The following is a 24999-nucleotide window of genomic DNA, read 5'->3' on the forward strand; positions in this document are numbered from 1 at the left end:
GTAGTCACCACCACACTAATTGACTCTTTATTGTCCTTCATTAAGTCATTATCATTGCTTTTCCCATCATGCTTGCCTTTGTATTTTCCTTTGTAGAGCCTTTCCTTTGCCTTTGGATCCAAAATTTTTAAACAAATGACCAAGATTCCCACAATTGTAACAATGCCTATTGGAATTCTTTCTAGAATTCAAAGCTCCAAATGCTTCAACACCTTTGGATGACCACCTGCATTGTAGAATCTCAATCAAACATTCTAGTGAGCTTGAACTACATATTATCAGTAGTCTTCAAAGTGTATGGTTGGAAAAATTTCCTTTGTAAGAGATATTGCAATGACTGACATTCCCTTCGCATTGCTTGCATCCCAATTGATGCATGCTTTTTTATTCTCCTCATCCTAAAGGAGGGTGAACTATTGTTAGGATCTCTCATAGGATGTGACTCTAAGCCATTGACTATATCCCAAAAGCCTTCTTGCATGAACTAGAGTTGCAAGGCCAAATTTCAATGGGCGTAATTATCATCGTTCAATTTGTTGTTGGCACTTGAATAGGGGGCCCATGTTGCAGGTACAAGATCTAGAAACTTGAGATGCTTCCTTCTCATACTCCAAAAATCCTCAAAAAATTTCCCAAGCTACACCACAAGAAGGGTTTAACAAGGCACCTTTGCAAACACCTTGTCAACAAATTTTCCAAATTTCCCTAGGCCAGAGCTGCCGATTCATAGTTTGCAAAGCCTTGATCGTTGTTGGGTTGCACACCACAACCAAAATTTCAAAATGGGGGGGGGGGGGGGGGGGGGGGGGGGGTAAGCAAGGGGGGTGCACTTTGATGAATAGTATTATAAAATGTTGGCTCGCCCCAGGGGGAAGGGGAAAAGAAAGGAGGGTGTTTTGCATGTCAAAACATAGGTAAGTTTGCAGTCAACACCTAGAAGTAGTGCTTGATGCATATCAAATTGCAAGGGCAAGGGAGATCTTGAGCTCTACTGGCAAAAGATATAGGGATGAGTATTCTGAAATGACATTGGAAAGGGACCAACGATAGACACTAGATCCACTATGCCTACTAGTGTTCTCTAATACCAAAAAGGACTAAATTTTAAAAGGTTGGCATGGAGAGAATAAAAACACCAAGGAGCTAAGCTGCAAAGGGGGGGGGGGGGGGGGGAGGGAGCAAGAGAGAGAGAAATGCCAAGGAACTAAGATTCACCTTCTTTGAAAAACTTCTCAAGGATGCTGATTACTCCTCCAAATCTTTGATACCATGTCGAAATCCTTGCAAGTTCCTAAACCAAAGAGCGAAGCATGTGTGTGTGTGTGTGTGTGTGTGTGTGTGTGTGTGGTTAGTAGTTTGATCGGGCTGTAAGGTCCCCATCCTAAAAGATCGGGGCGACTTGGAAGATAGCCTTCTTTATCCTCTAAATCCGTTGACGACTTCCTACTCCGATAATGAGAAGCAAGGATACAAGCAAAGAAAGAGAAGAAGACTTCCACCTATTATGTTCGTAGTTGCAAGACCCTACGCCACAAGCCAGGTCGATGAGGTTAAAGGTTCTATGGACTCTAGATCCTACATTATAAGAGAAGAAATCCCTTTCACTTATTAAGGATCCAAAAACAACGCCTTTTTTCCCGCGTTTAAGAGGCATGACCGCCATCCTTAAATCCAAAATATGATATGGGATAAATCTCTAACTAACTGAGACAAAGTGAAAAGTACTCGACTAATCGAGTCCACCCATCCTTGACTGGCAACGTGAGCCAGTCCCCACTTTCCACCCCACACGCACACTTTTTTCCACACTGTTTTACATATACAAATAGTGTTCCTTAATTAATTCCACACACAGGTTCTTTTATACAGCCCTTCAAACAATACCAAAACAATTCAAACAATGCTAATGAAGGCAACCCTATTATTCAACAAAACAACTTTTTCAATTTCTTATCATTTTGCCGCTACCCGCGGACTTTCTCTGTCTAACCAATAGAGCCTTTGCAAAGGAATTATTCGCTAATCGCGAATTGCGCAACCTTCCCATCTCGCTAACCGCGAGGCATCCCGCTACCCGCGAGGCATCTTGCTAACCGCCAGGCATCCCGCTACCCGCGAGGCATCTCGCTAACCGCGAGGAACAAAAGAGAGCCTATAATCTCAGCTTTAATTTCCGCTATCCGCGGAATCATCTCGCTACCCACAAGAACAAAATATATTCTTTCAACAATTCATCTCATTAATGATTCATTAAACATGATCAATCAATTCTTCATATCAATCAAAAACCGCTTATCAAACAATAACAATTGATTAAACAATAACAATCCAACAAACAGTAACAATTTATCAAATAGTCCTTTCACTAGTCTATGAAAACATATGTGTGTTTCATGTCATAGAATCACGTTTTTCGGACGGTTTAAGGGGTTCCCTATGCTTAGCTTCCCAAGTCAAACATGAATACCATTGTAGAATTATAAGTTTATCTTACCGGATTTGGAGCGCGTGTGGCTAACTCCTGTACTAGTGATTGGACGGCTTCGACTTCTTCTTCGATTGATGCTTCCGTATGAGCTACGTTTGGAGTTGACACCTTTCTTCCCACCTTCCTTGGTGGTGCGACGGCATGGGCGTCCTTGGAACTTCACGTTACACGCTTCAGAGCCATAGCTTCGGAATGGAGAAAAGAAAAGCGCGTTGATGGAGAGAGAGAGAGAGAGCGTGTTCACAAATCGGGTGAAGGCACGTTGAAGATTGGAGATGGAGATGGCTTAAAGGGAGAGAGGCTTACTCCGGCGCGTCATTGCAAGAGAGCTTCCACTTCTGTAGATGTGTGTGTTTAAAGTGAGAGGAGAAGGGTCCTTTATATAGGCCCTAGGGGGGTGCTAAGAATACTGAGAGGTTTCAAGAATAGGAGAAGAAAAAAGCTCGCGCGTCATCGCGGCTCTTTTTTTTTTTTCGGGTACGCGAATTCTATACGCGATTTTAAAAAGCTCTATCCTTACAAGTTCCCGTTCTATATTGAAAGAGAGAAAGAAAGAAGTATCCTAATTTTGACTCACCTCTCTTTCTTTCCTAAAAATACTATTTCTAAGCTTTTTCTTCATACATAGATTAGGTTCCCACATAAATCTATTGTTCCACATAAAGAAAAATCATAAATAAATGGATTCTGAACCCGATTTTCAATCCGATTGCTCTGATGAACTCACGATGACTCACAAAATCGAGAATCTCAATTACTTTGTAAAATATCTGAAATGATTTATATGGATAATTGTTGGGTACATTACATCGGGCGTCATGCAATATCGAGCCTAAATGATACAATCCTCCATTGATGCTCTATAGTCCTTTGCAATCATGGGTGTCTCGATCTCCCCAACTCGATCACTTGATCGATCAACGTGCCTCTAGCGCGAGGAGAATATGGGCTTTTTTGTGGTACTAACATCTCTGGTTGTCCAGTGTCTGCTCTAAAGAAATATGTGATCCATCTCTAACATTGACTAGCCTCTCCTCTCATCATGCCCTCTTTGTGTTTGTGTAGCTTGAGCAAAAGCAAACCCAAACATCTATGGTCCTTGTATCCCATGACCCTGGAGAGTGGTCCAAAGCCCTCTTTGAACAAGTACTAGAAGCGGCCTTGTATCTCATAGTAGTCTGGGCAGTGGCATGTTTAGTGCAAATCTATCTTAGGCTCCATGTGGCACAGGGGGCATGTCCTGGAGTCTACTAGTACTCCAATGTATCTCCTAGTCTTGACCCAAAGTTGATGTGAAGATGTGTGTATCTAGCCAATAGAACATCACATCCCATGAGACAAGTGGGTGTCCACAAAGCCATCATCTATAAGCTAGAGAAGATGCTCTATGTATAAAGCCATATTCATGCCCAACTCCTGTGCTGGCTGTATCCATGTCCTCTTGGTGTTTAATTAAGTGAGGTTTGAAGTACTGAGCCTGGTGATCTTGGACTGTGTAAGAGTCAGAGAGGGTGCATCCAACGGCTGTATCCATGTCCTCTTGGTGTTTAATTAAGTGAGGTTTGAAGTAGCAAATGATCCTGGCGATCTTGGACTGTGTAAGAGTCAGAGAGGGTGCATCCAACGAGTACTGGAAGCGGGGGAAATATATCTATGGTGAACCCATGCGCCTGACTTAAAACCATGCGCCCACTAGATTTTAAATTCTATTTTGGGGGGAAAATTTGAATTCAAATAATTAGTCATTTTACCTGTTTGAATTCAAAATTTTTCTTTGATTGCTTCCTTAATACTAAAGGTTTGACTCCCTTAAATTTCCAAATAAAGAGGCCCTCCTAGACTCCATTCTCTTCCTAATGTGAGATCATATAGAATAGAGGCTTCTCCATGTCCCCCCATCCATCAGTGCCACCCGACCTCCCATGATGATCCAATGAGGGTCCCCAAGTTTGAGCTCCATAAAGAAATGCGGAAGCCACCAAAGTGTCAAAGAGCTAGAGCTTTGTCTGAGGCTCCTGAAATCGAACCTGTGAAAATATCCTCTCCAATCTACCCAATGCTGCATGGGTTTTGATCAGGGCTAGTCTCTGCTTCTCTCCTCAATGAAAAAGCTGGTCCACAAAAATCCACCCCAAGGTAATTTTGAGATGTCAAGATCAATATGTACGACTTTTGGATGACTACCACCGACAATCATCACTGGCGTTCCTTAGTGGATATGTATATCTTTGCCATTGATATTACAGTTAGACTACACCAAGCTGGTCTACCTACCAAAGTGATGGCATACTTATCCACTTACCTCACTCACTAGTGGTTCATACTAGACCATTGTACTAATTCCCTTTTTATGTCGTATGTTCCCTTATGTTTTGTAGACCTCCTATCTTTAGTTTTTGAAGAAGAAGAATTAAAGTCTTTTGCATCTTTGTGTGTGTGTATGTGTGTGCTTTCAAGAGCTCAAGTGTTTGCATAGGGGAGGAGTTCTCAACACCCAAACAAGCATGGAGTTTAGGCCATGAGCCGGCCTGCATCCAAAGGCACCTAGTGACTAGTGCTACCCCTAAGTGGGTGTTATGAATGAAAGCATACTCAAGGAAAATATAACATTGTGGAGGGTGAATATATGTGTACACCTGTTGCATTTTTTTTCTGGCCAAGGGTATGGGATTTCGAAAGAGAAACAGAGCATCTGCATGAGATTTGAGTGTTGAAGCGAGCTTGAAAGGTTGTTTTATCATAATTTTCATGGCGATGATCTCACGTGGACTGCTTTAAGGAGTTGTTTTGACAGGGTATGATATGCTTGGAAATGTTGCAATGAAGTCCACGACCTTGACGACTAAAGATCGAGATCGGTCACTGCTAGAGGTGTACAAAGGAAGCTGGGCAAGACTTTGAAGAGGGTGGCCACCAATGGCGCTTATTGTTTTTTGTATATCGTCTATGTCTTTATCGTAGTGTGTGTATGTGTGAGTTTATGGAGAGTCTATGAAGGGTTTTCTAGAGAAAATAGAAGAGAGAGGTTATCTCGTTGATTCCAGTCGATAGAGATAGGGAGAGTCTCTACATAAGATTGAAGAGAGAGAATCAAGAGAGAGAGTGGAGCTCTCTTGTATAGAATTGAAGAGATTGAGGGAGAGAATCTCTCTCTGCTACTTGCAGCAGGAGGGCCGAGTTTAGGAGAGCAACACGAGAAGGTAGAGAGCCTACAAAGAGAAGGGGTCCAAGAGGGGCCAAGAGACGGAGATGGTGTTTCTTTTGTGGGTGATTGCTCGTGCCCGTGAAGTGGGAGACAAGGTGGCATTGAGAGATCATGGGTGCCATTTGCAAGCCATGCAAGAGGGGCTCATTATGAAGAATGGAGAGGGAGAGTTTCTCTCATTGCAAGCCACTAGGATGTCGAGAGGAGGTTGAGGAGATGCTCACCATATTGCATGCCTCGGAGGAGGTGTGAACCCGAGCTTGGAGGGGCTTTGATTAAGTGAGGTGTTTTGATACGTTTTTTTTAACAAACTATCGAGAGGGTGGCGAGGAGGTGTTGGAGTCGATTCAGGGAGGCAAGGGGCAGCATCGTTTGGAGGCAGAGAGGCACTGCAAAGAGACAAACAAATGGGGGCTCTATGCAGGACCGTGAGAGTGTGTTGATCGGGGATGATCCACCGAAAGTGAGAGAGAGAAGCTCTTGCTACAAAGAGGTTGTGATTGAGAGAATAGAGAGAGCAGAGCTCTTGGGATCCGAAGAGGGATCGAGAGAGATCTATTGTCATCCTCTTTGTTGGAATCAAAGGGAGAGTCATGAAGGAGCAATGGAAAGAGATCGAGAGAGCGTATTCCTCTTTTGTCATAGATAGCACATGAGAGAGAGAAAATTTGCCATGAGACTATTGTGTGTGAGAGAGAGAGAGAGACGAGTCACCGCGCTACCCTATTGAGTGTAAGCTTGTTGTCGCGCTGCCCTATTGGGTGTAAGCCTGATACCTTCAAGAAAAGTGGAAGCCTACGAAGCTGCATCGACGAAAGGTTTTGAAGCCAAAGATAAGTTTTGTAAAGCTTGCTATAAAAACAATATTTTCACTATTCAAATTGCTCAATAATTTCACAATATCATGTTCTCGTCTCGATTTTTGTTTCTCTCTGTCAAACTAAAGACAACATTATCTCTTTTCCTTTTTGCTGAACTGTTAAGTGATCATGTTCGTGGATAATCATTGATACAATCTGGCACCGAGACTGCATTGCACATTCCTTGGCAGCAGATTTTAGCAGCACATCTCTAGCCATAATTCCTTGTTGGTGGGCTTGGGTTGGGGGTTTTTCTTTTTGTCTTTGGTTGGTTTTTCTTTTCTGGTCCTGATCCACGGCCCAAGCATAGAAAAATATCCATTAGTGGCACACCCGATGGGACCCAGCTATTAGCGTTCTCGCTTGAGCGAAGTACCTCCAATTCTTAGAGATGGAGCTAGTTTTTCCTTTTTGCTTGTATTTGATTTTAGGCTGGTTTCTTTCCTCGCGGCCATCTGGGATGCATTCATATCTAGGCGGGGGGATTCCAAAAAAAGGGTTATTTTGACGTCTGTTGATAGCCAGACCTCGAATATTGATGATGATGTTGGTGAGCCTTTAGGCTTTTATAAAATTTGGGATGAGTTTTTAGCCCACTTGAGTGATGAAGTGGATGAAGACGAGGGCATTTCCCTTGAGGATATTGCTTGGAGTGAAGCATTGAGAGAGAATGCGACTCATGACGAGTGCATATGGCAAGGATTTTTGGCCAATGTAGTGGATGATGCCACTTTTATTGAATCTTTTCTTACGGAGGAGAATGGTTATTTACTTCTTGTTCTTTCCCACCCTCCCACCCTTGTTGAGGAGGTGTTGTATGGAGTGGGGTTTACACATTCTTCTGAGCATATCGATGACGAGATGCAGCCTTTAGAAGGGGTCGGGTTTGTCGCAGGGGATAAGCTTGTGATTGTAGCCACACATTTTGACGATGTTGTCCTTATCGAAGATGTTTGTGATGGTTCTAGTGTTAGCAATCTTGATGTTTCTGATGACGATGTGGTTCATACTGAAAATGTTTTTTTGAGAGAGCAGCATGATTCTCTAGTTGCAGATCCCGTGGTTACTAATGCTTATGATGCTTATAGCCCACCACCTATTCCCAAAGCTAGGGAGCGACATATTGACCAGTGGATTGTGAGGTTGACACCTTTTGATGGCATTGGGGTCGTGACAGCTGACTCCCATTTACTGCAATTTTTTCAAGCTTGTTGGTTTTAGGGTTATGACACGCCTAAAGATCTTATGAGGTTCTTTCCTGCTTTTCTCACTAGGGTAGCTATGCAATGGTACCTTAGTATGATGCGTCATTCTCCACATTTGATGCAGACTTGGGATGGATTATGTAGAGCTTTTGTTGCCAGATTCTCTCCTATTTTGCCTTCTTGTTTAGTCTTTGGGAACCTGTTAGAATTCTTCCAAGGGGAGGGTGAACCAATTGATGAGTATGTTAAACGTTTTCAAACTTTCAAGATGAAGCAATGTGATCCCCATTGTTTTGATGAGAGAGTTTTGTTGGAATGTTTTCTTACGGGTATTTTGAGGGATATTCAATTTCATGTGAGGTTATCCGATCCAAAGAAACTTGATGATGCATATGCACGGGCTAGGGTTGTGGGGGAGGCCTTTGAAGCTACCGCCCTAGCAGTCCAATGGAGGGTAAACTTTGAGGCTGAGCGAAACCACAGAGAGGGTTGTTTGTATGCTATGCCATGTATTTCTAATGTTCCTATTCCACCATCTCTCACTCCCACACCTTTGCAAGCACCTGTTTTTAGTGATAACACTTCTTCTCTACCACATTGGGTACCACATGTGCCACATAGTGAGTTTGTTTCCCATCCAAGGGGGTTTTGGCAAGATGAAGAAAAGAGGGAAAGTAATAGAACAAGGGTAAAATTTAAATGGAAAAAGAGAAGCCCAATGGATAAGGCACTGGTCTAACCGGAAATTCAGGGTTCACACTAGCAGGCTAGTTTTCCCCGCAGGACTCCACTGTTGCATTTTTTTTTTGGCCAAGGGTATGGGATTTTGAAAGAGAAACAGAGCATCTGCATGAGATTTGAGTGTTGAAGCGAGCTTGAAAGGTTGTTTTATCATAATTTTCATGGCGATGATCTCACGTGGTCTGCTTTAAGGAGTTGTTTTGACAGGGTATGATATGCTTGGAAATGCTACAATGAAGTCCACGACCTTGACGACTAAAGATCGAGATCGGTCACTGCTAGAGGTGTACAAAGGAAGCTGGGCAAGACTTTGAACAGGGTGGCCACCAATGGCGCTTATTGTTTTTTGCATATCGTCTATGTCTTTATCGTAGTGTGTATGTGTGAGTTTATGGAGAGTCTATGAAGGGTTTTCTAGAGAAAATAGAAGAGAGAGGTTATCTCGTTGATTCCAGTCGATAGAGATAGGGAGAGTCTCTACATAAGATTGAAGAGAGAGAATCAAGAGAGAGAGTGGAGCTCTCTTGTATAGAATTGAAGAGATTGAGGGAGAGAATCTCTCTCTGCTACATGCAGCAAGAGGGCCGAGTTTAGGAGAGCAACACGAGAAGGTAGAGAGCCTACAAAGAGAAGGGGTCCAAGAGGGGCCAAGAGACGGAGATGGTGTTTCTTTTGTGGGTGATTGCTCGTGCCCGTGAAGTGGAAGACAAGGTGGAATTGAGAGATCATGGGTGCCATTTGCAAGCCATGCAAGAGGGGCTCATTATGAAGAATGGAGAGGGAGAGTTTCTCTCGTTGCAAGCCACTAGGATGTCGAGAGGAGGTTGAGGAGATGCTCACCATATTGCATGCCTCGGAGGAGGTGTGAACCCGAGCTTGGAGGGGCTTTGATTAAGTGAGGTGTTTTGATACGTTTTTTTTAACAAACTATCGAGAGGGTGGCGAGGAGGTGTTGGAGTCGATTCAGGGAGGCAAGGGGCAGCACCGTTTGGAGGCAGAGAGGCACTGCAAACGGACAAACAAATGGGGGCTCTGTGCAGGACCGAGGGAGTGTGTTGATCGGGGATGATCCACCGAAAGTGAGAGAGAGAAGCTCTTGCTACAAAGGGGTTGTGATCGAGAGAATAGAGAGAGCAGAGCTTTTGGGATCTGAAGAGGGATCGAGAGAGATCTATTGTCATCCTCTTTGTTGGAATCAAAGGGAGAGTCATGAAGGAGCAATGGAAAGAGATCGAGAGAGCGTATTCCTCTTTTGTTGTAGATAGCACATGAGAGAGAGAAAATTTTCCATGAGACTGTTGTGAGAGAGAGAGAGAGAGAGAGAGAGAGAGAGAGAGAGAGAGAGAGAGAGAGAGAGAGAGAGAGAGAGAGAGAGAGAGAGAGAGAGAGAGAGAGAGAGAGAGAGGGAGAGAGAGAGAGAGAGAGAGAGAGAGAGAGAGAGAGAGAGAGAGAGAGAGAGAGAGAGAGAGAGAGAGAGAGAGAGAGAGAGAGAGAGAGAGAGAGAGAGAGAGAGAGAGAGAGAGAGAGAGAGAGAGAGAGACGAGTCACCGCGCTGCCCTATTGAGTGTAAGCCTGTTGTCGCGCTGCCCTATTGGGTGTAAGCCTGATACCTTCAAGCAAAGTGGAAGCCTACGAAGCTGCATCGACGAAAGGTTTTGAAGCCAAAGATAAGTTTTGTAAAGCTTGCTGTAAAAACATTATTTTCACTATTCAAATTTCTCAATAATTTCACAATATCTCGTTCTCGTCTCGATTTTCGTTTCTCTCTTTCAAACTAAAGACAACATTCTCTCTTTTCCTTTTTGCTGAACTGTTAAGTGATCATGTTCGTGGAAAATCATTGATACAATCTGGCACCGAGACTGCATTGCACATTCCTTGGCAGCAGATTTTAGCAGCACATCTCCAGCCATAATTCCTTGTTGGTGGGCTTGGGTTGGGGGTTTGTATTTTTTTCTTTGCTTGGTTTTTCTTGTCTGGTCCTGATCCATGGCCCAGGCATAGAAAAATATCCATTAGTGGCACGCCCGATGGGACCCAGCTTCTAGCGTTCTCGCTTGAGCGAAGTACCTGCAATTCTTAGGGATGGAGCTAGTTTTTCCTTTTTGCTTGTATTTGATTTTTAGGCTGGTTTCTTTCCTCGCGGCCATCTGGGATGCATTCATATCTAGGCGGGGGGATTCCAAAAAAAGGGTTATTTTGACGTCTGTTGATAGCCAGACCTCGAATATTGATGATGATGTTGGTGAGCCTTTAGGCTTTTATAAAATTTGGGATGAGTTTTTAGCCCATTTGAGTGATGAAGTGGATGAAGACGAGGGCATTTCCCTTGAGGATATTGCTTGGAGCGAAGCATTGAGAGAGAATGCGACTCCTGACGAGTGCATATGGGACGGATTTTTGGCCAATGTAGTGGATGATGCCACTTTTATTGAATCTTTTCTTACGGAGGAGAATGGTTATTTACCTCTTGTTCTTTCCCACCCTGGTTGAGGAGGTGTTGTATGGAGTGGGGTTTACACATTCTTCTGAGCATATCGATGACGAGATGCAGCCTTTAGAAGGGGTCGGGTTTGTCGCAGGGGATAAGCCTGTGATTGCAGCCACACATTTTGACGATGTTGTCCTTATCGAAGATGTTTGTGATGGTTCTAGTGTTAGCAATCTTGATGTTTCTGATGACGACGTGGTTCATACTGAAAATGTTTTTTTGAGAGAGCAGCATGATTCTCTAGTTGTAGATCCCGTGGTTACTAATGCTTATGATGCTTTTAGCCCACCTCCTATTCCCCAAGCTAGGGAGCGACATATTGACCAGTGGATTGTGAGGTTGACACCCTTTGATGGCATTGGGGTCGTGACAGCTGACTCCCATTAACTGCAATTTTTTCAAGCTTGTTGGTTTGAGGGTTATGACACGCCTAAAGATCTTATGAGGTTCTTTCCTGCTTTTCTCACTAGGGTAGCTATGCAATGGAACCTTAGTATGATGCGTCATTCTCCACATTTGATGGAGACTTGGGATGGATTATGTAGAGCTTTTGTTGCCAGATTCTCTCCTATTTTGCCTTCTTGTTTAGTCTTTGGGAACCTGTTAGAATTCTTCCAAGGGGAGGGTGAACCAATTGATGAGTATGTTAAGCGTTTTCCATGAGACTGTTGTGAGAGAGAAAATTTTCCATGAGACTGTTGTGAGAGAGAGAGAGAGAGAGAGAGAGAGAGAGAGAGAGAGAGAGAGAGAGAGAGAGAGAGAGAGAGAGAGAGAGAGAGAGAGAGAGAGAGAGAGAGAGAGAGAGAGAGAGAGAGAGAGAGAGAGAGAGAGAGAGAGAGAGAGAGAGAGAGAGAGAGAGAGAGAGAGAGAGAGAGAGAGAGAGAGAGAGTCTCTACATAAAATAGAAGAGAGAGGTTATCTCGTTGATTCCAGTCGATCGAGATAGGGAGAGTCTCTACATAAGATTGAAGAGAGAGAATCAAGAGAGAGAGTGGAGCTCTCTTGTATAGAATTGAAGAGATTGAGGGAGAGAATCTCTCTCTGCTACTTGCAGCAAGAGGGCCGAGTTTAGGAGAGCAACACGAGAAGGTAGAGAGCCTACAAAGAGAAGGGGTCCAAGAGGGGCCAAGAGACGGAGATGGTGTTTCTTTTGTGGGTGATTGCTCGTGCCCGTGAAGTGGGAGACAAGGTGGCATTGAGAGATCATGGGTGGCATTTGCAAGCCATGCAAGAGGGGCTCATGATGAAGAATGGAGAGGGAGAGTTTCTCTCGTTGCAAGCCACTAGGATGTCGAGAGGAGGTTGAGGAGATGCTCGCCATATTGCATGCCTTGGAGGAGGTGTGAACCCGAGCTTGGAGGGGCTTTGATGAAGTGAAGTGTTTTGATACGTTTTTGTTAACAAACTATCGAGAGGGTGGCGAGGAGGTGTTGGAGTCGATTCAGGGAAGCAAGGGGCAGCACCGTTTGTAGGCAGAGAGGCACTGCAGAGAGAAAAACAAATGGGGGCTCTGTGCAGGACCGAGGGAGTGTGTTGATCGGGGATGATCCACCGAAAGTGAGAGAGAGAATCTCTTGCTACAAAGGGGTTGTGATCGAGAGAATAGAGAGAGCAGAGCTCTTGGGATCTGAAGAGGGATCGAGAGAGATCTATTGTCATCCTCTTTGTTGGAATCAAAGGGAGAGTCATGAAGGAGCAATGGAAAGAGATCGAGAGAGCGTATTCCTCTTTTGTCCTAGATAGCACATGAGAGAGAGAAAATTTTCCATGAGATTGTTGTCTGTGTGTGAGAGAGAGAGAGACGAGTTACCGCGCTGCCCTATTGAGTGTAAGCCTGTTGTCGCGCTGCCCTATTGGGTGTAAGCCTGATACCTTCAAGCAAAGTGGAAGCCTACGAAGCTGCATCGACGAAAGGTTTTGAAGCCAAACATAAGTTTTGTAAAGCTTGCTGTAAAAACATTATTTTCACTATTCAAATTGCTCAATAATTTCACAATATCTCGTTCTCGTCTCGATTTTCGTTTCTCTCTTTCAAACTAAAGACAACATTCTCTCTTTTTCTTTTTGCTGAACTGTTAAGTGATCATGTTCGTGGATAATCATTGATACAATCTGGCACCGAGACTGCATTGCACATTCCTTGGCAGTAGATTTTAGCAGCACATCTCCAGCCATAATTCCTTGTTGGTGGGCTTGGGTTGGGGGTTTGTATTTTTGTCTTTGCTTGGTTTTTCTTTTCTGGTCCTGATCCATGGCCCGGGCAAAGAAAAATATCCATTAGTGGCACGCCCGATGGGACCCAACTTCTAGCGTTCTCGCTTGAGCGAAGTACCTGCAATTCTTAGGGATGGAGCTAGTTTTTCCTTTTTGCTTGTATTTGATTTTTAGGCTGGTTTCTTTCCTCGCGGCCATCTGGGATGCATTCATATCTAGGCGGGGGGATTCCAAAAAAAGGGTTATTTTGACGTCTGTTGATAGCCAGACCTCGAATATTGATGATGATGTTGGTGAGCCTTTAGGCTTTTATAAAATTTGGGATGCGTTTTTAGCCCATTTGAGTGATGAAGTGGATGAAGACGAGGGCATTTCCCTTGAGGATATTGCTTGGAGCGAAGCATTGAGAGACAATGCGACTCCTGACGAATGCATATGGGACGGATTTTTGGCCAATGTAGTGGATGATGCCACTTTTATTGAATTTTTTCTTACGGAGGAGAATGGTTATTTACCTCTTGTTCTTTCCCACCCTCCCACCCTTGTTGAGGAGGTGTTGTATGGAGTGGGGTTTACACATTCTTCTGAGCATATCGATGACGAGATGCAGCCTTTAGAAGGGGTCGGGTTTGTCGCAGGGGATAAGCCTGTGATTGCAGCCACACATTTTGACGATGTTGTCCTTATCGAAGATGTTTGTGATGGTTCTAGTGTTAGCAATCTTGATGTTTCTGATGAGGACGTGGTTCATACTGAAAATGTTTTTTTGAGAGAGCAGCATGATTCTCTAGTTGCAGATCCCGTGGTTACTAATGCTTATGATGCTTTTAGCCCACCTCCTATTCCCCAAGCTAGGGAGCGACATATTGACCAGTGGATTGTGAGGTTGACACCCTTTGATGGCATTGGGGTCGTGACAGCTGACTCCCATTTACTGCAATTTTTTCAAGCTTGTTGGTTTGAGGGTTATGACACGCCTAAAGATCTTATGAGGTTCTTTCCTGCTTTTCTCGCTAGGGTAGCTATGCAATGGTACCTTAGTATGATGCGTCATTCTCCACATTTGATGCAGACTTGGGATGGATTATGTAGAGCTTTTGTTGCCAGATTCTCTCCTATTTTGCCTTCTTGTTTAGTCTTTGGGAACCTGTTAGAATTCTTCCAAGGGAAGGGTGAACCACTTAATGAGTATGTTAAGCGTTTTCCATGAGACTGTTGTGAGAGAGAAAATTTTCCATGAGACTGTTGTGTGAGAGAGAGAGAGAGAGAGAGAGAGAGAGAGAGAGAGAGAGAGAGAGAGAGAGAGAGAGAGAGAGAGAGAGAGAGAGAGAGAGAGAGAGAGAGAGAGAGAGAGAGAGAGAGAGAGAGAGTCTCTACATAAAATAGAAGAGAGAGGTTATCTCGTTGATTCCAGTCAATCGAGATAGGGAGAGTCTCTACATAAGATTGAAGAGAGAGAATCAAGAGAGAGAGTGGAGCTCTCTTGTATAGAATTGAAGAGATTGAGGGAGAGAATCTCTCTCTGCTACTTGCAGTAAGAGGGCCGAGATTAGGAGAGCAACACGAGAAGGTAGAGAGCCTACAAAGACAAGGGGTCCAAGAGGGGCCAAGAGACGGAGATGGTGTTTCTTTTGTGGGTGATTGCTCGTGCCCGTGAAGTGGGAGACAAGGTGGCATTGAGAGATCATGGGTGGCATTCGCAAGCCATGCAAGAGGGGCTCATTATGAAGAATGGAGAGGGAGAGTTTCTCTCGTTGCAAGCCACTAGGATGTCGAGAGGAGGTTGAGGAGATGCTCACCATATTGCATGCCTTGGAGGAGGTGTGAACCCGAGCTTGGAGGGGCTTTGATTAAGTGAAGTGTTTTGATACGTTTTTTTTAACAAACTATCGAGAGGGTGGCGAGGAGGTGTTGGAGTCGATTCAGGGAAGCAAGGGGCAGCACCGTTTGTAGGCAGAGAGGCACTGCAGAGAGAAAAAACAAATGGGGGCTCTGTGCAGGACCGAGGGAGTGTGTTGATCGGGGATGATCCACCGAAAGTGAGAGAGAGAATCTCTTGCTACAAAGGGGTTGTGATCGAGAGAATAGAGAGAGCAGAGCTCTTGGGATCCGAAGAGGGATCGAGAGAGATCTATTGTCATCCTCTTTGTTGGAATCAAAGGGAGAGTCATGAAGGAGCAATGGAAAGAGATCGAGAGAGCGTATTCCTCTTTTGTCCTAGATAGCACATGAGAGAGAGAAAATTTTCCATGAGATTGTTGTGTGTGAGAGAGAGAGAGAGACGAGTCACCGCGCTGCCCTATTGAGTGTAAGCCTGTTGTCACGCTGCCCTATTGGGTGTAAGCCTGATACCTTCAAGCAAAGTGGAAGCCTACGAAGCTGCATCGACGAAAGGTTTTGAAGCCAAAGATAAGTTTTGTAAAGCTTGCTGTAAAAACATTATTTTCACTATTCAAATTTCTCAATAATTTCACAATATCTCGTTCTCGTCTCGATTTTCGTTTCTCTCTTTCAAACTAAAGACAACATTCTCTCTTTTCCTTTTTGCTGAACTGTTAAGTGATCATGTTCGTGGAAAATCATTGATACAATCTGGCACCGAGACTGCATTGCACATTCCTTGGTAGCAGATTTTAGCAGCACATCTCCAGCCATAATTCCTTGTTGGTGGGCTTGGGTTGGGGGTTTGTATTTTTGTCTTTGATTGGTTTTTCTTGTCTGGTCCTGATCCATGGCCGAGGCATAGAAAAATATCCATTAGTGGCACGCCCGATGGGACCCAGATTCAAGCGTTCTCGCTTGAGCGAAGTACCTGCAATTCTTAGAGATGGAGCTAGTTTTTCCTTTTTGCTTGTATTTGATTTTTAGGCTGGTTTCTTTCCTCGCGGCCATCTGGGATGCATTCATATCTAGGCGGGGGGATTCCAAAAAAAGGGTTATTTTGACGTCTGTTGATAGCCAGACCTCGAATATTGATGATGATGTTGGTGAGCCTTTAGGCTTTTATAAAATTTGGGATGCGTTTTTAGCCCATTTGAGTGATGAAGTGGATGAAGACGAGGGCATTTCCCTTGAGGATATTGCTTGGAGCGAAGCATTGAGAGACAATGCGACTCCTGACGAATGCATATGGGACGGATTTTTGGCCAATGTAGTGGATGATGCCACTTTTATTGAATTTTTTCTTACGGAGGAGAATGGTTATTTACCTCTTGTTCTTTCCCACCCTCCCACCCTTGTTGAGGAGGTGTTGTATGGAGTGGGGTTTACACATTCTTCTGAGCATATCGATGACGAGATGCAGCCTTTAGAAGGGGTCGGGTTTGTCGCAGGGGATAAGCCTGTGATTGCAGCCACACATTTTGACGATGTTGTCCTTATCGAAGATGTTTGTGATGGTTCTAGTGTTAGCAATCTTGATGTTTCTGATGAGGACGTGGTTCATACTGAAAATGTTTTTTTGAGAGAGCAGCATGATTCTCTAGTTGCAGATCCCGTGGTTACTAATGCTTATGATGCTTTTAGCCCACCTCCTATTCCCCAAGCTAGGGAGCGACATATTGACCAGTGGATTGTGAGGTTGACACCCTTTGATGGCATTGGGGTCGTGACAGCTGACTCCCATTTACTGCAATTTTTTCAAGCTTGTTGGTTTGAGGGTTATGACACGCCTAAAGATCTTATGAGGTTCTTTCCTGCTTTTCTCGCTAGGGTAGCTATGCAATGGTACCTTAGTATGATGCGTCATTCTCCACATTTGATGCAGACTTGGGATGGATTATGTAGAGCTTTTGTTGCCAGATTCTCTCCTATTTTGCCTTCTTGTTTAGTCTTTGGGAACCTGTTAGAATTCTTCCAAGGGAAGGGTGAACCACTTAATGAGTATGTTAAGCGTTTTCCATGAGACTGTTGTGAGAGAGAAAATTTTCCATGAGACTGTTGTGTGTGAGAGAGAGAGAGAGAGAGAGTGAGAGAGAGAGAGAGAGAGAGAGAGAGAGAGAGAGAGAGAGAGAGAGAGAGAGAGAGAGAGAGAGAGAGAGAGAGAGAGAGAGAGAGAGAGTCTCTACATAAAATAGAAGAGAGAGGTTATCTCGTTGATTCCAGTCAATCGAGATAGGGAGAGTCTCTACATAAGATTGAAGAGAGAGAATCAAGAGAGAGAGTGGAGCTCTCTTGTATAGAATTGAAGAGATTGAGGGAGAGAATCTCTCTCTGCTACTTGCAGTAAGAGGGCCGAGTTTAGGAGAGCAACACGAGAAGGTAGAGAGCCTACAAAGACAAGGGGTCCAAGAGGGGCCAAGAGACGGAGATGGTGTTTCTTTTGTGGGTGATTGCTCGTGCCCGTGAAGTGGGAGACAAGGTGGCATTGAGAGATCATGGGTGGCATTTGCAAGCCATGCAAGAGGGGCTCATGATGAAGAATGGAGAGGGAGAGTTTCTCTCGTTGCAAGCCACTAGGATGTCGAGAGGAGGTTGAGGAGATGCTCACCATATTGCATGCCTTGGAGGAGGTGTGAACCCGAGCTTGGAGGGGCTTTGATTAAGTGAAGTGTTTTGATACGTTTTTTTTAACAAACTATCGAGAGGGTGGCGAGGAGGTGTTGGAGTCGATTCAGGGAAGCAAGGGGCAGCACCGTTTGTAGGCAGAGAGGCACTGCAGAGAGAAAAACAAATGGGGGCTCTGTGCAGGACCGAGGGAGTGTGTTGATCGGGGATGATCCACCGAAAGTGAGAGAGAGAATCTCTTGCTACAAAGGGGTTGTGATCGAGAGAATAGAGAGAGCAGAGCTCTTGGGATCCGAAGAGGGATCGAGAGAGATCTATTGTCATCCTCTTTGTTGGAATCAAAGGGAGAGTCATGAAGGAGCAATGGAAAGAGATCGAGAGAGCGTATTCCTCTTTTGTCCTAGATAGCACATGAGAGAGAGAAAATTTTCCATGAGATTGTTGTGTGTGAGAGAGAGAGAGAGACGAGTCACCGCGCTGCCCTATTGAGTGTAAGCCTGTTGTCACGCTGCCCTATTGGGTGTAAGCCTGATACCTTCAAGCAAAGTGGAAGCCTACGAAGCTGCATCGACGAAAGGTTTTGAAGCCAAAGATAAGTTTTGTAAAGCTTGCTGTAAAAACATTATTTTCACTATTCAAATTTCTCAATAATTTCACAATATCTCGTTCTCGTCTCGATTTTCGTTTCTCTCTTTCAAACTAAAGACAACATTCTCTCTTTTCCTTTTTGCTGAACTGTTAAGTGATCATGTTCGTGGAAAATCATTGATACAATCTGGCACCGAGACTGCATTGCACATTCCTTGGCAGCAGATTTTAGCAGCACATCTCCAGCCATAATTCCTTGTTGGTGGGCTTGGGTTGGGGGTTTGTATTTTTGTCTTTGATTGGTTTTTCTTGTCTGGTCCTGATCCATGGCCGAGGCATAGAAAAATATCCATTAGTGGCACGCCCGATGGGACCCAGATTCAAGCGTTCTCGCTTGAGCGAAGTACCTGCAATTCTTAGAGATGGAGCTAGTTTTTCCTTTTTGCTTGTATTTGATTTTTAGGCTGGTTTCTTTCCTCGCGGTCATCTGGGATGCATTCATATCTAGGCGGGGGGATTCCAAAAAAAGGGTTATTTTGAAGTCTGTTGATAGCTAGACCTCGAATATTGATGATGATGTTGGTGAGCCTTTAGGCTTTTATAAAATATGGGATGAGTTTTTAGCCCATTTGAGTGATGAAGTGGATGAAGACGAGGGCATTTCCCTTGAGGATATTGCTTGGAGCGAAGCATTGAGAGAGAATGCGACTCCTGACGAGTGCATATGGGACGGATTTTTGGCCAATGTAGTGGATGATGCCACTTTTATTGAATCTTTTCTTACGGAGGAGAATGGTTATTTACCTCTTGTTCTTTCCCACCCTCCCACCCTTGTTGAGGAGGTGTTGTATGGAGTGGGGTTTACACATTCTTCTGAGCATATCAATGACAAGATGCAGCCTTTAGAAGGGGTCGGGTTTGTCGCAGGGGATAAGCCTGTGATTGCAGCCACACATTTTGACGATGTTGTCCTTATCGAAGATGTTTGTGATGGTTCTAGTGTTAGCAATCTTGATGTTTCTGATGACGACGTGGTTCATACTGAAAATGTTTTTTTGAGAGAGCAGCATGATTCTCTAGTTGCAGATCCCGTGGTTACTAATGCTTATGATGCTTTTTGCCCACCACCTATTCCCCAAGCTAAGGAGCGACATATTGACCAGTGGATTGTGAGGTTGACACCCTTTGATGGCATTGGGGTCGTGACAGCTGACTCCCATTTACTGCAATTTTTTCAAGCTTGTTGGTTTGAGGGTTATGACACGCCTAAAGATCTTATGAGGTTCTTTCCTGCTTTTCTCACTAGGGTAGCTATGCAATGGTACCTTAGTATGATGCGTCATTCTCCACATTTGATGCAGACTTGGGATGGATTATGTAGAGCTTTTGTTGCCAGATTCTCTCCTATTTTGCCTTCTTGTTTAGTCTTTGGGAACCTGTTAGAATTCTTCCAAGGGGAGGGTGAACCAATTGATGAGTATGTTAAGCGTTTTCAAACTTTCAAGATGAAGCAATGTGATCCCCATTGTTTTGATGAGAGAGTTTTGTTGGAATGTTTTCTTACGGGTATTTTGAGGGATATTCAATTTCATGTGAGGTTATCCGATCCAAAGAAACTTGATGATGCATATGCACGGGCTAGGGTTGTGGGGGAGGCCTTTGAAGCTACCGCCCTAGTAGTCCAATGGAGGGTAAACTTTGAGGCTGAGCGAAACCACAGAGAGGGTTGTTTGAATGCTATGCCATGTATTTCTAATGTTCCTATTCCACCATCTCTCACTCCCACACCTTTGCAAGCACCTGTTTTTAGTGATAACACTTCTTCTCTACCACATTGGGTACCACATGTGCCACAACGTGAGTTTGTTTCCCATCCAAGGGGGATTTGGCAAGATAAAGAAAAGAGGGAAAGTAATAGAACAAGGGTAAAATTTAAATGGAAAAAGAGAAGCCCAATGGATAAGGCATTGGTCTAACCGGAAATTTTGGGTTCACACTAGCAGGCTAGTTTTCCCCGCAGGACGCCACTGTTGCATTTTTTTTCTGGCCAAGGGTATGGGATTTCGAAAGACAAACAGAGCATCTGCATGAGATTTGAGTGTTGAAGCGAGTTTGAAAGGTTGTTTTATCATAATTTTCATGGCGATGATCTCACGTGGTCTGCTTTAAGGAGTTGTTTTGATAGGGTATGATATGCTTGGCAATGCTACAATGAAGTCCACAACCTTGACGACTAAAGATCGAGATCGGTCACTGCTAGAGGTGTACAAAGGAAGCTGGGCAAGACTTTGAAGAGGGTGGCCACCAATGGTGCTTATTGTTTTTTGCATATCGTCTATGTCTTTATCGTAGTGTGTGTATGTGTTAGTTTATGGAGAGTCTAAGAAGGGTTTTCTAGAGAAAATAGAAGAGAGAGGTTATCTCGTTGATTCCAGTCGATAGAGATAGGGAGAGTCTCTACATAAGATTGAAGAGAGAGAATCAAGAGAGAGAGTGGAGCTCTCTTGTATAGAATTGAAGAGATTGAGGGAGAGAATCAATCTCTGCTACTTGCAGCAAGAGGGCCGAGTTTAGGAGAGCAACACGAGAAGGTAGAGAGCCTACAAAGAGAAGGGGTCCAAGAGGGGCCAAGAGACGGAGATGGTGTTTCTTTTGTGGGTGATTGCTCGTGCCCGTGAAGTGGGAGACAAAGTGGCATTGAGAGATCATGGGTGCCATTTGCAAGCCATGCAAGAGGGGCTCATGATGAAGAATGGAGAGGGAGAGTTTCTCTCGTTGCAAGCCACTAGGATGTCGAGAGGAGGTTGAGGAGATGCTCACCATATTGCATGCCTCGGAGGAGGTGTGAACCCGAGCTTGGAGGGGCTTTGATTAAGTGAGGTGTTTTGATACGTTTTTTTTAACAAACTATCGAGAGGGTGGCGAGGAGGTGTTGGAGTCGATTCAGGGAAGCAAGGGGCAGCACCGTTTGGAGGCAGAGAGGCATTGCAGAGAGACAAAAAAATGGGGGCTCTGTGCAGGACCAAGGGAGTGTGTTGATCGGGGATGATTCACCGAAAGTGAGAGAGAGAAGTTCTTGCTACAAAGGGGTTGTGATCGAGAGAATAGAGAGAGCAGAGCTCTTGGGATCCGAAGAGGGATCGAGAGAGATCTATTGTCATCCTCTTTGTTGGAATCAAAGGGAGAGTCATGAAGGAGCAATGGAAAGAGATCGAGAGAGCGTATTCCTCTTTTGTCGTGGATAGCACATGAGAGAGAGAAAATTTTCCATGAGATTGTTGTGAGAGAGAGAGAGAGAGAGAGAGAGAGAGAGAGAGAGAGAGAGAGAGAGAGAGAGAGAGAGAGAGAGAGAGAGAGAGAGAGAGAGAAGTCACCGCGCTGCCCTATTGAGTGTAAGCCTGTTGTCGCGATGCCCTATTGGGTGTAAGCCTGATACCTTCAAGCAAAGTGGAAGCCTACGAAGCTGCATTGACGAAAGGTTTTGAAGCCAAAAATAAGTTTTGTAAAGCTTGCTGTAAAAACAATATTTTCAGTATTCAAATTGCTCAATAATTTCACAATATCTCGTTCTCATTTTGATTTTCGTTTCTCTCTTTCAAACTAAAGACAACATTCTCTCTTTTCCTTTTTGCTGAACTGTTAAGTGATCATGTTCGTGGATAATCATTGATACAATCTGGCACCGAGACTGCATTGCACATTCCTTGGCAACAGATTTTAGCAGCACATCGCCGGCCATAATTCCTTGTTGGTGGGCTTGGGTTGGGGGTTTGTCTTTTTGTCTTTGCTTGGTTTTTCTTGGGGAGGGGAGACTGACCTAGCTTGATTACTTGTAGTGATTGGTTATCGGTGTGTAGTAAAACTCAAATTAATTTTAGGAAATTTTTAAATCATGTTACATATCAAAATGTGCATCAATCCGATCATAGATAAGGGGCTGATTTGGAGCAGGTGAAGGGTTGATTTACACCTGCTTTGGATGGGTTAAAATTATATGAGTAGCTAGAGTGTAGGATAATCGAGCACATAGTGTGAAAGTCAAACTAAGACACATTGAGGGTACATCTAGTTATCAACAAAAGTGGCTCCTTAGTACATTACCAGTCACTATGCTACACACTCTTTTACTAATTTTACTCAGTTAGATCATGTGAGACATAAATTTTATATGTAAGATAGGGGTATGATAGTTTTCTACATCGATTGTTGTATAAGTGTAGAAAGGGGGGGTCATATTTCCTAATATGAGTCGTATATAGGGGTTTTATCAATTTTTTTTGGTCGCAGGTGGTGTCCCGTTCTGTATATGGATTGAATCCCTCAAGAATGGCGGCAACCAATTCTATTATGTACCCCAAGATTGGTTCAATAGAGTCTATGGACCCATTCTCAAATACAATCCTCACAATGTCACTATTACCTTTGATGAATGCATTAGTGACTTTGCTCAAGCACATCCAATGGCAGTGAACTCGAGTAGATATTTCTACAGGGATAATATAAATGAACGGCATGCTCATATAAACTGCTTTAATGCAATACCACCCACGAATGTATCACGAGGAAAATAATGGTACGGAAAGAAATATGTAAATTTTAGTTTACAAGTTGAAGTTCTAAACTTTAAAACTCAAGATGTGAACAATTATAAGGGTAGGACTCGGTTGTAGGAACCAAGAATTGGTTCATAGGGCCCTTTCATATTCATGTATCTTCCTAGAGACACTATGTATCTTTTTGGTTTTCTATGGTTATAAAAAATTGATTTTGATATGCCTCATATTGTTTTGAGGTCATAATAATTGAGTTTGGATCTTGGTTTTATCATTCAAACTAACTTGAGTGATGGGGTGTTTCTAGATGACTTACATCTTACCTGAAGGGATACGGGCGGATATACTCTCCTGCCTTATGGTGGAGGAGCACCTTCAAACAGGAGTGGAACTGCAAATGCTTGTCATTACCATGCATAATGGGAAAGAGAAGAAAAGGTTACTGTCCACGGATTGTAATGTGCCTAAAACATTTCAAGCTTGGTACCATTACACTGCAAAAAACCCCGAGTTTAGACAACCTAGGTATAAACCCTCGTCCATTGGGTGTATCAAATGGATCCAATCCAAGTTAGGAAAGGAGATCATTGTCACTAACCAAGTGTTGTACATAAATGCTTATGAATATACCTTGAGATCGACAAAGGAAACATGGATATCTAGGAATATACTTTTCTTAGTAATGGCTACGGGATGTTTTAACATTATCTTGTTCAATGTATAGGGCCATCAATGCCAGACCAATGACGAACATTCCTTTAGCCTGGTACCTTTAAAATTTTTCTTTGACTTGTTTGGAAAGTCCATAATCCACAATCCTCACCATGAAAAAGTTTTATACAGTTCCTATAAAAGACCCCAGTTCCTTGCAGATTGTGCAAATATACATAGCTCTGATGGGTGGGACACATCGGATGTGTTTCCAAAAGAATCTGATGACTTTGACGACTACTTCGGTTACGAGAAGGCAATAGTTCACAGCAAAATGGGAGTACCTGTAACTAATTGATCTCTTACCCAACAATGATATGATTCACATTATAATGAGAAAATATTTCAACCAAAGATAAAAAAGGATTACTAAAATCATGCATCCGATATACTCAAAGAATGGAATAGCTATGCTCCATTGGTGGAAGGATTTCACAATGGCTACTACTGGGTGAATTATGTCAGAGCTATTAGGATTTATTAGAAACTTTCAAGACACTTTGTAGACTTTTTGAAACCCCAAAGTTTTGTAATATAGAAACTGGTTTAATTTATTCGTTATTCTTTCTCTTTCTCTCTCTCTCTCTTATCTTATTCTCAACCATCTATTTTTTATCTGACTTAAAAGACTTCGAGCGGGTTAGCATATTGTACTAAGTGTGACCTTGGTTGATATGGTGCAGTAAGTTACCATGCCTCCTAGAGGAAATGCGGCTGCTGCTAAAGCAAATGCATATATTGTTTCTCATCACGCCATCATTGATAGAGACATTGATTCTATGCGTTGCAAGTCTCAACCTGGAAACTTTAGCAGGGAAGGCAAAGATATAGACAAAGTTCTTGAAGATTAGATTGAGTGCATGGACGATTACTTTGATCTGGCTCATTCATCTGCAAAAAACAAAGCTATTATTGCCAAGTTAAAACTAGAAAAAATAGCCAAGCATTGGTGGAGAGACCATTGCATAGAAAACAATTTTGATCCTAATGCAACAGTTAGGGATTATCTTAAAACCCAACTCAAAAAGAACTATCAAAACAAAGTTTATCATTCATACCGTATGAATGAGTTTCTTGATTGTACTCAAGGAACCAAAGATTTGAAATCATACTATCAACATTTCTTGACCCTTGTCAAGTATGCTCTAGCAGGGATGACTCAAGAGATCAAGGTAGCTTGATTTGTGTCAAGATTACATAATCCTATGAAGACTAGACTTCAAAGTCTTCATCTTACCAACTTTGCAGATGTCCTTAATGCAGGAAAACCCATTGAACTAGAGTTATCTAATACCAAAAAGAGAAAACTAGAACCTGCTCCTATTTGTGAAATCAAAAGGCCTTGTCCCAAGGAAGAACAAAGGTTTGAAAATACACAACAAAGAAGAGAGAGCTTATTACGTATGAAGGCCAGAAGTGATCATTTGTGTTACACTT

General features: G+C 43.3%; 3 protein-coding genes and 1 pseudogene across 3 annotated transcripts; all 4 read left to right on the forward strand.

Moving 5' to 3' along the window:
* The first annotated feature begins 5737 nt into the window (after nucleotides 1-5737).
* LOC147454292 (uncharacterized) lies at nucleotides 5738-10992 on the forward strand (annotated as a pseudogene).
* Nucleotides 10993-12128: 1136 nt separating this feature from the next.
* On the forward strand, nucleotides 12129-14414 carry LOC147454293 (uncharacterized). Its single transcript, XM_086517026.1, has 2 exons — nucleotides 12129-12253; nucleotides 13379-14414. The coding sequence occupies exons 1-2, from the start codon at nucleotides 12129-12131 to the stop codon at nucleotides 14412-14414; spliced, it is 1161 nt and encodes a 386-aa protein (XP_086373152.1).
* A 409-nt stretch (nucleotides 14415-14823) lies between these two features.
* On the forward strand, nucleotides 14824-17108 carry LOC147454294 (uncharacterized). The gene is made up of 2 exons (XM_086517027.1): nucleotides 14824-14948; nucleotides 16073-17108. Exons 1-2 carry the CDS (start codon nucleotides 14824-14826, stop codon nucleotides 17106-17108), a joined length of 1161 nt encoding a protein of 386 aa, XP_086373153.1.
* A 405-nt stretch (nucleotides 17109-17513) lies between these two features.
* Nucleotides 17514-23860, forward strand: LOC147454295 (uncharacterized). The gene is made up of 4 exons (XM_086517028.1): nucleotides 17514-17676; nucleotides 18923-20136; nucleotides 23159-23306; nucleotides 23724-23860. Exons 1-4 carry the CDS (start codon nucleotides 17514-17516, stop codon nucleotides 23858-23860), a joined length of 1662 nt encoding a protein of 553 aa, XP_086373154.1.
* The last annotated feature ends 1139 nt before the right edge of the window (nucleotides 23861-24999 follow it).

This window comes from Adiantum capillus-veneris, chromosome 7 (assembly GCF_014529385.1).
Source record: "Adiantum capillus-veneris isolate H3 chromosome 7, ASM1452938v2, whole genome shotgun sequence".
NCBI lineage: Eukaryota > Viridiplantae > Streptophyta > Polypodiopsida > Polypodiales > Pteridaceae > Adiantum > Adiantum capillus-veneris.

Coding starts and splice junctions, on each gene's coding strand:
- LOC147454293 (XM_086517026.1), top strand. CDS start 12,129: ATGGTGTTTCTTTTGTGGGTGATTGCTCGTGCCCGTGAAGTGGGAGAC. Junction 12,254..13,378: donor ATGAAGAATGGAGAGGGAGA/GTTTCTCTCGTT, acceptor TTTGATTTTTAG/GCTGGTTTCTTTCCTCGCGG.
- LOC147454294 (XM_086517027.1), top strand. CDS start 14,824: ATGGTGTTTCTTTTGTGGGTGATTGCTCGTGCCCGTGAAGTGGGAGAC. Junction 14,949..16,072: donor ATGAAGAATGGAGAGGGAGA/GTTTCTCTCGTT, acceptor TTTGATTTTTAG/GCTGGTTTCTTTCCTCGCGG.
- LOC147454295 (XM_086517028.1), top strand. CDS start 17,514: ATGGTGTTTCTTTTGTGGGTGATTGCTCGTGCCCGTGAAGTGGGAGAC. Junction 20,137..23,158: donor CTTCTTCTCTACCACATTGG/GTACCACATGTG, acceptor GGGTGTTTCTAG/ATGACTTACATCTTACCTGA. Junction 23,307..23,723: donor AAGGTTACTGTCCACGGATT/GTAATGTGCCTA, acceptor AGTTCCTTGCAG/ATTGTGCAAATATACATAGC.